At 48.3% G+C, this 17,911-nt stretch overlaps 1 protein-coding gene across 3 annotated transcripts in view; it reads right to left on the bottom strand.

Moving 5' to 3' along the window:
- FAM171A1 (family with sequence similarity 171 member A1) overlaps nucleotides 1-17,911 on the bottom strand; it is a 128,985-nt gene that overhangs the window by 29,496 nt on the left and 81,578 nt on the right. For 2 of the 3 annotated variants that reach the window (XM_041766148.1, XM_041766150.1), the window contains exons 4-5: nucleotides 13,706-13,756; nucleotides 4,467-4,625 (exon numbers count right to left, since the gene is read on the bottom strand). In XM_041766148.1, the coding sequence (XP_041622082.1) occupies nucleotides 4,467-4,625; nucleotides 13,706-13,756 (210 nt within the window). The remainder of the gene's footprint in view (nucleotides 1-4,466; nucleotides 4,626-13,705; nucleotides 13,757-17,911) is intronic. The other variant, XM_041766149.1, reaches the window with a different exon arrangement.

The following is a 17,911-nucleotide window of genomic DNA, read 5'->3' as shown; positions in this document are numbered from 1 at the left end:
GCGTGGGGCTCCTGCCACCGTCTGCAGCTACCATCCACTGAGTACGGTACCTCCATGCTGGGCACTGTAGTCAGCACTTTACATATATAAAATCCTCACCATGCCCTTTGTAAGGTAGGTAAAATCCACATCTTACACGTAAAAGAAAAAGGCTCAGAGAGGGTGGTAATGGGAGCTGGCCCCAAGGGCATGGTGGTCTGTCTGGGATCCAAGCTCAGGTTTGCCAACTCCAGCTACACAACGGTGCTTTGCTTTCATAAAGGGGCTCAAAAGGAAAAGACTCATCTATAACGTGAGAGGAGGGTATGTGTAGAAATCCCTGCAATCAACTCCGAGACACAGTGAACCCCATGCACATATTAATAACTTGGTAGATCCCCATCATGAAACCAAATGTTTTATATTAGAGGCTGCTTTAAAAGAAAAAGAATTTTTTTCAAGGAGTGCTTCACAATCCTAGCTTACTTCTACTAAAAGTACACTACTGAAAATTTGGACTTGAAATATTTATGAGTTATTTTAGTTGCCATTGTTATTTTGATCTGTTTAAAAGGAATTTAATACATCAATTATTCTACATTAGAGGCCTTTTATCCAAGTTGATGCTTTAATGACTGCCTACTTTATAGATAGATGAGGGAATGCTTATGACAGCGATATTATATTTATATACTTAAGTAATCCATTTTAGAACAATTTTTCTCCAGTGAAATATAATATCACACAAAATGTCATCTGTTATAATTTTAAAACTTGAGCACAACGACAAAAGCAGAGTGATAAAAAAATTTAAGCTCCATTAGAACATAATCTATAGGATTTCTTATTAAGCTACTTATATACTTACCTACCCATCAACTACCTGAGCTAACAGTGAACCTCCACTTAGGGCTAGATGTAAACATTTAAAGAAAATCCAGGGAATTTTAGAGTTTCAACACGAGTTATAGCTAAACCCTTCGTAGAGCAATTTACACATAGGTCATGACAACACTACCTTTTACAATTCATACTCATCTTTGAATACTCATCATCTGTCATTGCAGGAAAACACATGGTAATGGGAATTCCACCAAAAGGTCCACGTCAGAATCACAGGCTCAAGTTCTGAAATCTTTTAGTCTGGTCATTTCACTTTAGGATAAAGAAAACCCAAACCCAGTATTTACCATATTTCTGGCCAAACCATCTTCTGGATTGAGAGCTGAACCTGCCAACTACCCAAAGGGCACACAGAAGTAAAGCCAGGTCTATCATCTACCTCTCTAGGTTCTTCCGTCAGACTCTCTGGATGATACAGAACTGAAAACCAAGAGAAATTAAGCAACTCACTAGACTTTGTATAAAGAACTCAGAGATAACATTCTCAGCCGCGGAGGGTGCTGCAGATTTCAGCAAACCCAGGACAGGATGTCTGCAGAGGGAAGCAGCAGGTAGACTAGGAAAGCATTCCAGACTCATCATCCATCCTTGCCTCCCACTTAGCTCTGTCTCCAGATTTCCACTCATCAATTGTCCCTTGCTATTTTTTTTCTTTTTTCTTGCACATTCCTGGCCCTGGCAGCCCGGGTTCCAGTACCAGCTAGATGCACCGCTAGCTGCATACATGGCCTCAGGCAAGTTACTTTGCCCCTCCGGGATTTGTTTTTCTTATCTGCATTATCTGGACTAGATGCTTTCCTATGAGCCTATGGAAAGAAACAGACTCAGCTATAAACATTCAGAAGTAAGTCACAGCCTTGCAGAAAAGGACTTATTAATTTAACACAATATACATTAGTTTCACCTGGTTTAATGTTCTTTGAAAAGCTCTCCGTTGGAAGACACAGCAGGCAGTGATACCTCCTTTCTTGAGGCTTCTTTTCTCTTTCTCAGGGCCCACTCCTACTCTATGCCTTCCAAAACACTCTCGCTCTACCCTCCCACTTTCATTATTCTGCAACGAGTCATACTTTGAAGGGCTCAATTGTTTCCCCTCCAGCCCTGGTTAGAAGACTGCAACTCTACACAAAGCACTGAGTTCTGTATATAATGAGGTCTTTTCCTCCGTTCCCTCTCGATGTTACCAGGCTCCTGTCATGACCGGATGAAGACAGGTGTCAAGGCAAAGGTAGCTGGGTGAGGGGGGAGCGCCCCTGGACCAAGCTTAGGAGGCCTCTGAGTGCCCTTGTAACATGAGGGGTTTTGCTCACGTAGCATCTAGGCTTCCACTTGGCTTTGCATTCTGTTACCGACGTCGCTGGACGTTACTCATTTTGCAGACTCATCTCTGTCTTCCTGGAGTTACCAGCAGAAGTCCTTTCTTGTAAACCCCTTGGGAATGCCAGAGGATGGTTGTATGCTTTCTGAGCAACTAGAGTGGGGAGTGTGATGCTGTGATGTCTGTGTGTGTATGAGGAGGTGGACCCGTGTGACACCAGGAAACTATGGAGCAGGTTGGACGCAGGTGAACAAATGAGAAAGTGGCCCAAATCTCCAGCTGGCTGAATTGCTCTATTTACAACTCTGGAAACTCCTCTGAACTGGACATAACCAAGAACACTCCAAGGAAACCGGCCTTCACAGCCCTTTCCAATTCCATCTGTGGTCTCCATTCATTTTCGCTGGGCTCTAGTTACGGCCTGCCATCTCACACTGGTATGTGTGGGCCAGGCCATCATGCAAAGCTGAAATCTCTTAGATGCATTTTATAAAATGAGAGGCAAGCAAGTGGGTGTGGGGCAGGAGGGAGGTTGTGCACCGTGTGAAACTGGGTGAGATGTCGGGGTGTAAGTGGAGCCCATGGTCCCAGAGCCCTCATGGGTGTGAGCCAACACGCCGCAGGGTGGCCACCTCTCCTGGCAGCACTCAAGGAGAGGCCTGAGTCTTCTTCCCACATCAGCTGTCAGTTATTTCAGTGGGCAAGAAGCTGCATGTAACCTTCTAAAGACCTTCCTTCTTCCCTCTGAAATAACAGAGTGATTTTAAAATAAAACAAACTCCTCTAAAATCAATAGTTCTAGGTCTTTGGTTCTCTCTTCTCCATCATCTCGGATGTCATAATTTATTCAAGAGCTCTTGGAAGTGGGGCACACAAAAATTAATGAGCCCTGAGGAATAAGATTGTCCCTCCCAGTTAGGGTTTTAGGGTTGTGTACCATTTGCTGGGGAGACTGGGTAGCAGTTGCATGATGGTCTCAAAATGTACTTTTTCCTATTCCCTGAAATAGAACTTTTCTCCTAGGCCTGTAATTTTAAAGTAAAAGTCAATATTTTCCCCCAATCATGTTTACTTAAAGTGACTACCAAGCATTTTTTTTCTCTGATGGCCCATTACCGATGTATTAACTGCATCTTCATCACACAAAAACTGAAGTAAGAAGAAACATTTCTGAAAGCAGGTGCTACAGATGGATGAAAAGTGAGTAACTAAATCACCAGGTCACCTTGATCAGTCACCAGAAATTCATCAGCATTCTACAAAATGGATCAGGTGCTGCAGGTGTAAAAGTTTTTCCAGAAGGATCCAAGGTCCGTTTATGCAAAGCTCCGGACAAGTCAGGGAAATGCAATAAAAGCGTTTCTGGGGAGATGCAGTCACCTCCTCATCGAGCAGGATTTAGCCCAGAACAGCTTCTGGTTTTCCAGCTTATGTTGTGACTAGTCAGAAGTGTTGGAAAAAGAAGAGGGGAGACAAGAAATGACTCAGGGCTTCAGCATCTGCCACTTTCCAGTCCCTAGGACCAGGGACCACCGGTAGTGCCAACTGCACTGTTGGCTGCAAACCAGTTTTTACTGATAAGGGATTGTATGTATTTTCTGGCTGCTGGCTTTTAGTTTCTCTGATTTTTAAGCTCTATGTGTCATGCCAGGATAGGGTGACACCGACTGAGCTGAATAGAGGTCCGTCAGGAGAGGATTCAAATCAACATCGAAGCCTGACCACTGTTTGCCAAGTCGAGGCAGAGAGAACAGCACAGAGAATGGGAAGATGTGGGAACACGCTGGATGGGCGCAGATGATCGAGAGCAGAGGCTCCCACTCCTAATTGCTCTGATTCCTAGAAATGACATCCCCGACGTCCCCACCCAGCTGTTGACACGTGGGTGGGGCTGTGCAGGCTGTGAGGGCAGCCACACAGCAGCTCCATCAAACCCACTTCAGGGCAAAGTGGGGCGAAGGGCAGAGAGCCTTATGCTTGGGGGAAAAAAATCCATCCCAACTTCAATTAGAAGCATTTCTCTGAATTAAATATATTTAGTCTACCAAAGGGGATCTCAGATGGTACATAAGGCAGAAGGGCTGAAGGAGACGAATGCACTCAGATGCCCCTCCGTGGTGGTGGAGACCGGAATCCTTCGTGAACACAGTTCCAACGCACTTGCACTTCACAACTCCGGTTCTTCCAAGGAGGACTCACGCTTCCAGCCACGAACAAAGATCCACACACCGAAGCCCCAGCTGAGAAGAAAACACACTCCAATTACCTGTTCCATTTCCATCCAATCCTCGCAAATAAGGAAAACTGTCCACCTCGGACGGGGAGCTGGCGGCGGTGAGGAAAGCCGTCAGGTCACTGTAGCTGGTGTTCTCAGGCAGCCGCAGAGCTCGTCTCTGGAAGTGGACCCGAGGCTGTGGCCGGGCACCTGCAGAGATTAACTTCTGAGTTACCTCCCGAAGGAGCAGTAAATCTAAGGCAACCAGGAAGCGAGTCTCCCTGGTTCAGCATGCCTCCCCACCCCCTCCCCCTGGCCCCCCCATCTCCGCCCGTCCCCCAGTCACGCAGGGCACAAAGATGTGACAACATGCTATTATGGGGATAGAAATAATAGCCCATTGTCACATTTGTTTTGACACAGGATGTTATTTAGGTTTTTAACAAAACGCTTTCCGAGCCCTAGTTGTGAGCAAGCTTTTCACTGCCCAGCATTTGCCCATGGGGGGGGGGTAGTACCCATTTTAGGAAAGGGCGTCCGCATAAGCTAACGGAGCCGATGACAATTCATCTCTTTACAAAAACAAAGCAAGAGATACCCTTTGAGACTGTTACAAACACCTCTTTCATCTTCTGGCAAAATCTGGTTTAACTCCACAGACCATAGTGAAGCCAAGCATGGGAAATAAATGTGCGGCCTGGACAAGAATTGTAAGTAAGTGCCCTAACAGTAACGAACACTCTTCCCTCGGAAGAACCTGCCACGTGGCATCCAGGCTCTCTGGTGGGGTGCACGCTATTCGTCCCAGATTATGTTGCGCATTTTAAGATGAGACTCCTGAAATGACGCAGAAATGTTCCCTTCACCGCACGCTGCGTGCAGAAGGACAGGTTGGGCCCATTCAGGCAGTCATCCCGTGCCTGCAGTTTGAGTTTGTGTTCTACATTGTTGTTTTGACTGCAAAACCCGGACCTGTTTGTACCGAATGCTATGGCGACAGTCGCAAGGCGTAACGGTGCTAAGTCACTTTGCACAAACCCAGCAAAAACATCCTTTGGACAAAAATTAGTAGACGTGGAAGTCGTAGCACTCACACACTTCTGTGAATGAAACCTGTGGTTCCTGAAAAGCAAGGATCCGCCCTGGTGCTCTGGTCACTGCATATCCTGCCCCAGGGGGTTGTGGTTTCCCCTGTGGTCAGCTGGAGGCTCCCTGCCCCCAGGCTGTGGCTGTCTGGGCGCAACGGGCAGCCCAGAGCTGCTGGTCTTTATGCCTGCCATGGGGTTCCTTTTAACCCGGGATCAGAAACTTTTTAGAGGGGAATAAGCTCATCCATAAGCATAAGGGAGTTTAAGGGCTCATAGGATTTCTCTTCCTACAAGTGAGGCCACAGACACCCAACAGACATGAAGTTTGGGGGAGGCTGGCTGGACTGTGTACAATTGAGGTGGCAGAGAGTCAGACGTTCCCCCTACACCTGAAAATCTCCTGGTTAGAGTTCCCAGATGACACAGGCTCCACTTTCGGGCCCCGGGGAGCCAGATGCCCAAAGTCATGTCTTCTGTTGCCTCCACTGAGATTAACTGGAGGAACACGTGGTCCTGTCTCAAACCAATGCTAATCTGTACCCCAAAACAACACCTTGGGTGCACTAGAACCCAAGGATCTGTCTCGGTTCACTCCCAGCTCTGCTCAGTCTGGTCTTTTCCTTTGATTTCACAAAAGACTGATGTCTTCCTCCTGTCACCTCCTTGGTCTGCACAGAATCTGGACACCTCGTGCCCCGCCCCCCAGGAGCGCCCCATGCGAGGAGTAGTCTCCTCCCTACTGTGCTCGGAGATGGAGAGTCAAAGCCAACCTTTTCTTTTCCACCCCTGTGAGATGGGAAGGCTGAGATCTTTGCCAAGGCTCCTGTGGCTGGAAGGAACAGACCAGAGGGCTGATAGGTGAAGGGGGAATCACACTGACCCCCTCACCGAGTCGGGCCTGGAACGTGGAGACCCCAGACCCAGCTGCTCCTCAGCTCTCAGGGGCCACTGGGTATCCCTCCTTCCCCTCTCCCTCACCCCTCTCTCTAAGAGGCATGCAGCCTTCTCTTGTTCTCCAGCATATCATGCATTGCAGTGAGAGATGCATCTCTCTCCTCTCCCCACCCCAACTCCCCACCCCTGCTCCCCACCCTCCCTCTGCTGCCTCCCCTTCCGTTTTTTGTGGAGAACTTGGTCACGAGCCAGACATCTGGGGTCTATCTGCTGTGGCTGGTGGGCGGGGGGCACAGAGGGGCTATGCCTGGGGCAGGTTCGCTAGCAGGGGATGTGGCCTGTCCAGCCCATTGGACACATGCTGGGACCAGCAGCACATGGATCCCTGTCTGGTATGGGGCCAAACACACTCCCAGACACAGAACAAAGGCAAGGCCTCTCTGCCTGCTAAAATGACCAAAGAAATCTCTGAGGAGTTATGTAAGGGTCGAAGCTACGCCAAGCCTCGGTGTGAATGAAATCCAAAGTGCCCGAGTGGGGCTGGGGAGCGGTTATGTCCTCAGGCCTAGCTTCCTAGATCATCCTCAATTGCGGGACGGGGTGTGATTGGCCCCTGGGGATGGGGGGACTGAGAGGACAGGCCTAGCTAGATCTTCTCTGGATGCCTGTCCCACATTCCCCACCACAGTGGGTTTTCAAACTTTTTCTGTTCTTCTCAGACTCGGCTCCATCTCCATGCCTAGATGTTCAGGTTCTCCGTTCCTGAAATCAGCGGTTTACCACGTCCTGCCTCCGTACTTCAAAATCTCTGTCTTCCCTCTTCTCTTGTCCCTTCTGTCCCTGCTGTCATCCAGGGTCAACCCAAACCTCTATCCTAAACATCTGCTAGTCATACTGCAAGACTCGGCCCCACCAACTACTCTTGCCTTTGTCAATCATCTTTCTCTACAAGGCTTTTCCTACACAACCAACAAATATACCCATTTCTTCCTCATCTAGAAAAACATGACTTTCATGCTGTTATCCCCATAAGTGAATGCCTCCTCTCCTTTCCCCCAAGCCCCAGCGATCTGGCTTTTACCCACAACACACACCGCCCTCGGAAATGTCAATGGATGACTGTATAATCTGCAAACCCGTGACTATTTCTTGACCTTCCTCCTCACTGACCTCTTCACAATGGTCAACACTGTTCACCGCCCCCGCCCAGGAACCCCTCCTGCTTGGCATTCACAGTCCTGCACTCTGGTCTCTCGAGTTGGCTGGCTTTTTCCTCTGCAAGTATGTTTTTTCTCCTCCCACCTCCGGATGAAACAGTTCCTAAGGGGCTGCCTTGAGCTGCCTCCACGGTTTCTGGCTCTTACCTTACTGACCTCCCACCATGGTGGCCTTCCTGTTCACCCCAGTGCTCTTCAGAGCCTCATGCCTGCATTTCCTCTGCCTTCCAGACATCACCACCTGGATGCCTCACAGGTACTCCAACACCATCCTCTACTTTCTCCCCACTTAACCACACCCCCATTCTGCCCAATGCCCACTCAGCTTTGGTTCCAGGCCACCATCATTTTCCCTTTCTATTATTCTGAGCATCTACTCACTGCCAGGACTGGCCAATCTCCTCTCATCAACGTTTCCTTTTCTGGAATCATCTTCTTCTTTTCTGCCTCCACCCTACGTTACCCTGTGTTACCCCTTGCCTTAACTGTGTCCCCAGCCTCTCTCCCTTTGCCACTTCACCTGCTGACACACTGACTTTTCCAAAGTCATTCTGGTCACATCCCTTCTTTGCTCAGAGACCTTCAATGGATCGCCACCACTTAGCAAATTAATGATGGCAGTGACAATTACAGACCAGTACAAACCCCAACTACTACAATCCCCATCCTGTGAGAGGTGCAGTTCAGTGCTTTAGAATTTACAGTTCTTTTTAGGATATTATTTATTTATTTGAGAGAGAGTGTGAGTGGCAGGAGGAGAGGAGGGGGAGGGACAAGCAGACTGCACTGAGCACCGAGCCCAATGTGGGGCTCGATCCCATAACCCTGAGATCACAACCTGAGCTGAAACCAAGAATCAGGTGCTTAGCCAACTGAGTCACACAGGTGCCCCTACAACGTTCTTATATACATGTCATTTCACTTAATATTCACAACAATCTTGTGAAGAAACAACTCTCCTCTTTACAAGTGAGGAAGTGGAAGCCCAGAGAGGTTAAGGGACCTGTCCATAGTCATCCTGTTACTGAGGCAGAAAGGAGTTCTTTCACTCCTAAGTTGTTTCCTCTCCTAGTACATCATACCTACCTCAGAAGACATGCTCTGCTCACTGCCAACTGGCTCTCACCCTCTGGCCAAGCAGGACTGCACAGCTCTGTACCTCCAACACATATTTTCATGCCTTTTCCCCAGTCTCTATCTGCACACCCTACACATCATCCCAGATGTGCCTTAAGTGTTACTTCCTCTACGGAGATGTCCTTGATCCCACCCCAACCTCTAAATGCTATTTGTATCTTTCTCCTGCACTGACTTTTTTAAAAAAAGTATTTTATTTATTTATTTGAGCAAGAGAAAGCACGAGCAGTGGGGAGGAGCAGAGGGAGCAGGCGACGCAGACACAGGGCTTGATCTTAGTACCCTGGGATCATGACCTCAGCCTCTTAACCGACTGAGCCACCCAGATGTCCCTCCAGCAGGGATTTTACTGTGCCTTCTATTATGTTATTTGGAAATGTGCATCTCCCTAATCTGAGGCACCATGGGAAGAGAACACGGAGTAGGGGAATCACTTAGTTCTACATTTAAATCTTTTTTTTTAACAATCTTCTTTTTGAGTGACTTTGGGCTTCAGGTTCTTTATCTTTAAAACAGGTAGGAATCACACCTGTCTCATAATGTGGTTGCTGTGATACTAGCTCAGAGCACACATGTCTGATGCCTAGCAGTGCCTCCCGGGACATCATAGGTGCAGGGTAAACATTAATTTCCCATCTCCTCTCCCCTTTTAGATGGAAGCAGGTGTTCTGTAGAACACATCGTACCGTGTCCTGTACACGGCTGGTGCTCCACAATATTTACAGAACTACATGTAAAAATGAGCTGTACTGGGCAGCTCACTAGGTCCAAAGAGTGATCTGTCTTAATTCTGACTGGGTCAGGATTCCTCAATCTTGGCGCTATTGAACATCTCAGGCCAGGTAATTCTTTGTTGGGGGAGGGGAGCTGTCTGTGTACTGGGGCATGTCTGACAACATCCTTGGCTTCCATCCGCCAGATGCCAGTAGCAGCTCCCAAGTTGTGGCCGCCAGAGAAGTCACCAGACATTGCCCAATGTCCCTGGGGAACAAAAGTTGCCGCAGACTGGGAACCACTGAACAAGACACTCTGAGCATCCTCACCATGATCCAGACACCAACAGAGAGTCTCCTCCGCAAGGGGCACTGGGCATGTGAAGAATACAGGGACCAAGGCTCCACGGACCCGGGGGCTCAGGGGTTAGGGAAGGCATCATGGGAATGGCTTAGTTACCACAGTGCTTGGAGGGCCAAAACCTCAGATCTATGCGGAAAAGCCCAGAGGGAGCTTCAGGAGAGGGCCCAGTGGGTGGCATCCGCGACCCCCGCTGGAGGCAGGGCAGGGGTCAGCCAGCCGGGAGGGCCCGGAGCCAGGCGCTGCAGGGATGGGCCCGAAAGGGTGGCTTTGTCTGTCACCCAGCTCTCACGGTGGGTGCAGGGGTGTGGGTGAAGGGGTGGGTGGGTTGAAGGGGTGAGAGGTGCACCGGGAGGCTGTCATGGGAAACGAGGGGACAGTGGCCTCGGGATGGAGCCCGGAGGTGGCTGGGCAGCAAGGGCGGGAAGAGGCCTGAGGGGCAGGGAGCTGATGAGCCAGGAGCCCCCCACCCCCCAGGACGCCTGGGTCTGCGCAGCACCGGGCCCTCCATCCCCACCCCCGAGGACCAGGCCCCAGGCCCCGGGAGGGCCCTGCAGCGGCCCCTCGCGGCCACAAGTGCTCCGTGGGGGAAATTTCCAGAACGGCGTGAGTCAAAGGAAAACAGAGGCGTGCTAGCGGCGAGGGCGGACGCCTGCGGTTTGGGAGAGGATGGAAATGCGTGTGGAATTGCGTGGAATCTTTGGGAGGAAGGAGGGCTCTGAAGGGCTTCTGGAACGGCAGGCTGCCCTTTGGCGAGCTGAGGGAGCTGCGGGAGGCGTGCGGAGGCGATACGGGGTGAGAAGAGGGGCGCAAGGTGGAGGAGGGACCCCGGCAGGGCCCTCGCAAGGCCAGGGAGAAGCCGCCAAGCCATCCTCCCCGCTGGGTGAAAGGCAGAGAGGTCATTGCTAAGAGGGACACGGAGGTGGGCGTGGCTTCGGGCGTGGTGGGCGTGGCACGGTGCAAGGTGGGCGTGGCACGGTGCAAGGTGGGTGGGCTTACAGCGGCGCCCTGGGGACCAGAAGGGAGTGGGCGCTGACAGTAGGGCATCTTCATGGTACTTTCTTCTTTTTCAGTTTTTAAAAATTTAACTTCAATTTAGTTAACATATAGTGTATTATTAGTTTCAGGGGTAGAATTCAGTGATTCATCAGTCGCCGTACAACACCCAGTGGTCCTTACCTCAAGTGCCCTCCTTCATGCCCATTCCCCAGTTACCCCATTCCTCCAACTCCCTCCCCTGCAGCGACTCTCAGTTCATTTCCTAGAGTTAAGAGTCTCTTATGGTTTGCCTCCCTCTTTGTTTTTATCTTATTTTATTTTTTCTTCCCTTCCCCTATGTTCATCTGTTTTGTTTCTTAAATTGCACATATGAGTGAAATCATATGGTATTTGTTTTCCTCTTATGGACTTATTTTACTTAGCATAATATCCTCTAGTTCTATCCACATCATTGCAAATGGCAAGATTTCATTCTTTTCGATGGCTAAGTAATATTCTAGTGTGTGTGTATGTCTGTCTGTGTGTGTGTGTGTGTATCACATGGTACCTTCTTATTTATGTCCTCACTTCCGGAGTCAACAAGATGCACCACTTCTGAGACCCATGAAGGTTTGTTGGACTCTCTGGGAGCTAGAGCTGCAGGCCAACTGCCAGTCTTGTCCCTAAATTCCAACAACCCCAGCATCACCACCTATACCTTATAATTAATAATCTTGAGACTTAAGTTGACCACGAAGGCCAGTTCCATTGGAAAAATGTGTGTATCATGCACCCGCTGTGTCTGAAAGGATTCTACATTATTCCACTTAGATGAGAGAATAGGTTTTGGGTGTGTATAATCAAAATTTAAATACCATATCTACAGAGAAGAAAACAAGTGGGCAATCTTTTGATTTTCCTAGGAAAACTCTCATTTTCCATGAGTTTATTCTATTTCACTTGGTTGAAAACATTTCAAAAGAAAAATGACCACTGAAGCATGAAGCATCAAACTAATGAGAACAATGGGCTCCTTCCCCTCTTCATCCAGTGGCCTTCAGTCTTTGAAAGCTTTTACTTGAATGTCACATAAAACCGAACAATGGGGCGTTATCACCTAAGACTATGCACGTAACGTGTGAAGCTTCATCACTGAACTGTCATCATACTACCTACCTTTCCTCAGGAGCGTTTGACACATTATAACATCTGAGCAACAGCTAAAATTCAAAGACTTATAGTACTTACATTTCTGATCAAGTAAGAATTGATTTTTCTCCTCTAAATCCACTAAAAAAAATATAAATTCACCTACACTTGACCAATCTGAGAACAAAACTTTAATATAGCCTTTATAAACTCAGTTTTATATTAATTTTATAGAACAGAACTGCAAAGACCAAAAATTATCTACATATGGCTTTCCTTCCAACTGGTAAGAAAACATGAAACATCATGCAGTATTATTACTGTCATGTCTACAAGGAAAAGCACAAGTAGCGATTATTACGCTCATGAATGAGGAAACGCTCAGTTGGTTAAGCATCAGACTCTTCATCTCAGCTCAGGTCTTGATCTCAGGTTTGTGAGTGAGTTTAAGCCTGGCATTGAGCTCCATGTTGGATGTGAAGCCTACTTAAAAAAAATGAGCAAAATTTTGTAATTTTAAAAAGCTGGAATGCAAATGAGATTTTAGGAAAGGAGCAATGGTTCTCAGTTTTTGGTTATATACATACAGGAGGGAGTGAGACTGAATAGATTAACTATAACAAAAACTGATTGAATGGGATGCCTGTGTGGCTCAGTGACTGAACATATGCCTTTGGCTCAGGTCATGATCCCGGGATCCTGGGATCGAGTCCCACATCGGGTTCCCCATAGGGAGTCTGCTTCTTTCCCTCTGCCTGTGTCTCTGCTTCTCTCTGTGTTTCTCATGAATAAATAAATAAAATCTTTTTAAAAAAACCTGAATGATTTATGCCCCTATAATAGGACCATGCCTCTTGCTCCTTAGAGAGAAAGAGCTCTTCAAGTACTCTTATGGCACGTGTGTGTGTGTGTGTGTGTGTGTGTGTGTGTGTGTTTGAACTACATTTTTCTTAAAGCCACGACAAAGGAAATAATTGATCAGGGTGTGGGCAATCTATATAGAAAGTTGCAAAGTGCACTTGTTATTTACACTTTAAAATTTTTTATGTATTCAATCATTCAATGAATTGCTCATTGAACCTATCATAAGGGAGGCGTAGGGCCAGGCCGTGGAAAGTTTTAAGATGAAGAGGACATGCTTCTTACTTACAGATTTTAAAATTTTAGTTGGGGAAATAAGGTATACTACCAAATATGGGAAAGGGCGTTATCATAAAAAGATACACAACCCCCAGCTGGAGGGTTGTTTTAATCCACTCTTGTGGTTACTGATAAGGTCATGAAGGGCAATGTGGGAGATAGGGATGTATCAGAATGCAAGGATGGGAGCCAGAGGGCATGGAGGCTGCAGCAGTGCCTGGTTCTGGGCTCAGGGCAGCTCTGGGCAACACGGCAGGGGTCTGTAGATTTCACTCAAATGCAGTGTCATCAACATGACTCCACTAATCCCCGATCTGCTTCTCTCTGACCTGCTACCAACTGGTCACACTTTCTCTTCTCTTCTAACCTGGGCTCGCAGGGTGCCTGGCATGATCACAGACCCTCTGCACCTCATAAGCACTCAGCTGAGATTCTTACTTCTTCTGCGTTCTTAGCTCGATCCCAGTAAAAGGAGATAACTGATGGCTTCAGACTTTCCCTTCCAGCTGGGTCCCAGCCCCTGGCCACACTGTGAACTGGTTACCCCTGCATTGGGGGTTACATGATTGGGGGCAGCTGAGCTTGAAGGGCAAGGCACTCACATGAATCGTACCTCTAGGGAAGATGTAGAAAAGACCTCTTGGAGGATGTGGCCTCAGCTGGCCTTGAAGTCCAAGGAGGGTGTGAAGACAGATTGGAAGGAACACCCCAGATGGAAAACAGAAAAGGAAATTCAATTAGGCTAGAATACAATACCTGGAAGAGAAGAATCCATTGAAGGGAGGCTAAGGCTAGACCACAAGGCTGGTATGTGCTCTGCAAGGAGACCAGATATTATTCTAGGGCAAGGTAGGGTGGGAAGCACTGGAGGAGTGAAAGAACTGGAGCTCTCCTCCCAGGAGATGCCTCTGGCAGTTTAGTGTAAGGTGTACTGGAAAGGAGACACACGAGGTGGGAAGTCTGGTTAATCTCAGGCCCAGCCCCAATCCTAAGTCAAAGGCTAGATAGAAGTACACCAGTTGGGTGGCTAGTGCATGGTCCAAGTAGATTGACCAGGGCCTAGATCAGGGCAAAGGCTGTGGCAAAGCAAGTGGCTGATTACATTAGCAGCAGAAACAATGCAGGTGCGTGCAAGCACAGGAGCATCACGTGAAATCATTCAGGGTATAAGGCCCACTGTAATAGTATTTGACTCATGGGGTCTAAGAAGGTAAGATGGAGGTCACACACAGCTGGTACATGGGAAGAAGGTGGCTGCATACAAAAGGCATATGACAGGAATTGGAGATCTTTTGAGAAGCCCCTCAGCATTTGGGATTTTATTCCAAGTACAACAGGAAAACCACTGAAGAGTGGAAGCAAGGGGTCTTGATCGCTTTAACTATGTGAAGACTAGATTATGGGTTGGTGAGGGTAGGAATGAGATGGCCAATTAAAAACCTACTGTAGCTCTCCAGGGGGAAAATGGTGCCTTGGATTCATATGGCGGTAACACAGATGGGCAGAAGCAGCTCAGCCAGGAAACCACCTAGCTGTGAGGACAGATGAGTCAGGGATAGTTCCGAGGGTTTGGCCTGACCACTTAGGTATGTTCGAACCATCTACTGAGATGGAAAGTAAAACAGCCAGAGTTCCGGGTGCATAGGTCAAGTCTGAGATGCCTAGTGGACAGCCAGGTGGAGGTGTCAAATAAGCAGCCAGCTCTGGACCTCCATCACAGGGAGTCTGGGCTGGAGGTGAGACACTGAGAGTTTGTTATGTCTAGGGACCATTAAAGTAAAGTATGGGCCCATGAGATCTTCCAGGGAGAGTACTGGAAAGGAGAATGTAGGCCCAGGACGGTCACTGGAGCGTCCACAGAAGTGACTAAGAGGAGAAAGAAAATCAAGGCATGATGTTATGGAAGCGAAGAGAGAAAAGTCTCAAGAAAAAGTGGCCAGTCATCTCTGTGGGATGCTGTGGGGACATCCAGGGAGATGCAGAGAAAAATGTCCTTGGGTTTGGCCACACAGGGCTTGTAAGAGACTCTGACAAAGCAATTGGTATGAAGTGATGAGGCAGGGGAGTGGTTGGCAGTGTGGTGAACAGGGAAAGATGGATATGCCGAGACACAGGGCAGTGGCTAATGCCAGGCATGGTTGTGGGAGCATTGTACAGAGGTGCACAACTTTAATATTTGTCCACTACAGAGTGGGAAAAAATGGTGGGGCGGGAGTGAGAAGGAACACTTATGGAATCCCTGCAGAAGAGACGAGACAGGTTGCAGAGCCCAAACAGAAGGACCAGTATGCACTTGAACAAGGACACTCCTTCCAGCGCAGGAGGGAGCAGTGGGCAGCTCTGTGGGTTTGCTGGTGGGCAGGTGAGTGATTTCAGTTTCTCGGTGAAGTCATGAGCTGAGAGTGCAGATGTGAATGTTAGTGTGCACAGAGGAAGCCAGGGGACAGAGAAGAGGGTGTGACAGTCATCTTGGAGATTCAGGAAACAAATGACTGGGAAGTGAGTGGCCCCTGTCTTGCAGGGCTGATGCCTATTTGAGGCCTGTGGGCATCAGTGTGCAACCAGTGGGGGCAACCAGTGTGCCACCAGATGAACCAGATGTGCAACCAGTGGGGGCAACTATGAGGGCAACTATGAGGTTCTGTCCAGTCATGTGCGGCTGTGCTGGGGTGGCCATAAGCGGCCCAGGTCAACAAGGGTCGGAAGTTATATAGTCAGGCCCACACGGACATGGGTGATTGAGGTGGGGTGGAGGGGAAGCACCCTGGGTGGAACAGCAGCTCGGACACCAGGTGGGCATCATCCATATGTATGCTAACGTTCCCAGGAAACAATTATAAGAGCATCATGAACCTGAGAACTAGGAGCTAATGTCACCGTCCAGGAGGAAAGTTGACCAAGACACTGGTGGCGAGGGGTCTAGCCAGCCTCCAAGCTGCTGCAGTGATGGAAGGAGGAAAGAGGTAAGTAATGTAAGCTCAGCCTCCACCTGAGAAGGCTGCAGGGAAGGCTGTGAACTCAGGGACATTTCAGACCAGGAAGGGGAGTGGTACTCCAAGAAGGGCTGCAAATATGCTGCAGCCATATTTGTGCCGAGGACACAGGGTGAGGGCTGGAGAAGGTGGGGTGGGGTGGGCTGGGCTCTATGAGCCAATGTCCTTTTCTGGTCTGTATCCTACAGCCTGGCTCCTCTCCATTTATAAAGGCCCACTGGCCGGTCCACACTGCCAGAAGCCCAGCTGCCTGGCTACTTGAGACCTTTCTACCAGACGGTATGCCAGTGGACCAACATCTCAGAGAAAGAATGGGCAGTTCAGAGAAAGCAGAAGAAAACTGTAACAAAGAATGAGAACAGCTGGTAAGAGAGGAGATGAAGACCTACTCTGGAAAAAAGGTGGGGGATGGGCCAGTTAAGAGGAAGTGCAGGTGATGAAAATTATGGTGCCTGGTGCCCTAAGAACACTGTGTAACATATGGTAGGTGGTTAGTTTTTAATTTTTATTTATTTTTTTTAGGGTTAATTTTATTTATTTATTTGAGAGAGAGAGAGAGAGAGAGAGAGAGAGTGTGCAGGAGCATGAGCAGGGGGAGAGGCCGAGGGGGAGGGAGAAGCAAGCTCCCTACTGAGCAGGGAGCCCAATGAGAGACTGGATCCCAGGACCCCGAGTTCATGACCTGAGCCCAAGGCAGATGTCTAACCGACTGAGCCACCCAGGCGCCCCATGGTCAGTTTTTTAAATTAAAAAATCAGAGCATTCAAGGCTACAAAAGAACACAATGGGTCTAAAGGCCTATCTACAAAGAAAATCCACAGCTTCTGTGACGTGTTGGTCGCACTCCCTGTTCAACTGCTTTGTGCCAGGCTCCTGCCACGTGGGCACACGGCACAGCAACGACAGCCCCGATCAGAATCAGCAGAGTCCCAACCAGGCTGGGTCTCAGTAGCTGGAAGGCTGCATGTGCTCCTATTCTCAGGAAATGCAAAGTAGGTGTCAAACTCCAAAGCTCAAGGAGTCTGGTCTAGGGGATTCCTAGTTTCCATTTGGTATTTGAAGAGCTGCACTCAGATCTAAATTATACTCTGACAATCCTAACCTGTGCCATGATGCAACGGGTGAGCACAGCCTTGTTCATTACAACCATTCGACTCTTGCTATCATTTTCCACTGGGCTAAATTCTGATATAGACCCATATTCCTATAACAATCATTTTGGTCTTCATCAGAATTTAGTCCAGTTGAAATGAGAGCAAGGTGCTAAGGATGCTCCCATTTGTGACAACTTGGCTGAACCTGGAGGATATTACGCTAAGTGAAATAAGCCAGACAAAGACAAATACTGCGTGATCTCACTTATACGTGGAATCTAAAGCAAAACAAAACAAAATGAATTCACTGTAAGAGAACCCACTGGTGGTTGCCAGAGGTGGGGGGTAGAGGACATGGGTGAATGGCCTCAAAAGGCACAAAATTCCAGTTACTAAGTCCTGGGGATGGAATGTACAACCTGGTGACTACAGTTAATACTATATTGTATATTTGAAAGTTGCTAGGTGGGCAGCCCTGGTGGCCCAGTGGTTTAGCGCCGCCTTCAGTCCAGGGCCTGATCCTGGAGACCAGGGATCAAGTCTCATGTCGGGCTTCCTGCTTGGAACCTGCTTCTCTCTCTGCCTGTGTCTCTGCCTCTCTCTCTCTCTCCCTGTCTCTCATGAATAAATAAAATAAATAAATAAAATCTTTGAAAGCTGCTAGGAGAGTAGGTCTTTTATTTTTAATTTTTATTTATGAAAGTCACAGAGAGAGAGAGAGAGAGAGAGAGA

This window comes from Vulpes lagopus, chromosome 8 (assembly GCF_018345385.1).
Source record: "Vulpes lagopus strain Blue_001 chromosome 8, ASM1834538v1, whole genome shotgun sequence".
In the NCBI taxonomy this organism is placed as follows: Eukaryota; Metazoa; Chordata; class Mammalia; order Carnivora; family Canidae; genus Vulpes; species Vulpes lagopus.
The sequence above is the reverse complement of the archived record's forward strand: the minus strand, read 5'-3'. Positions and strand labels throughout refer to the sequence as shown.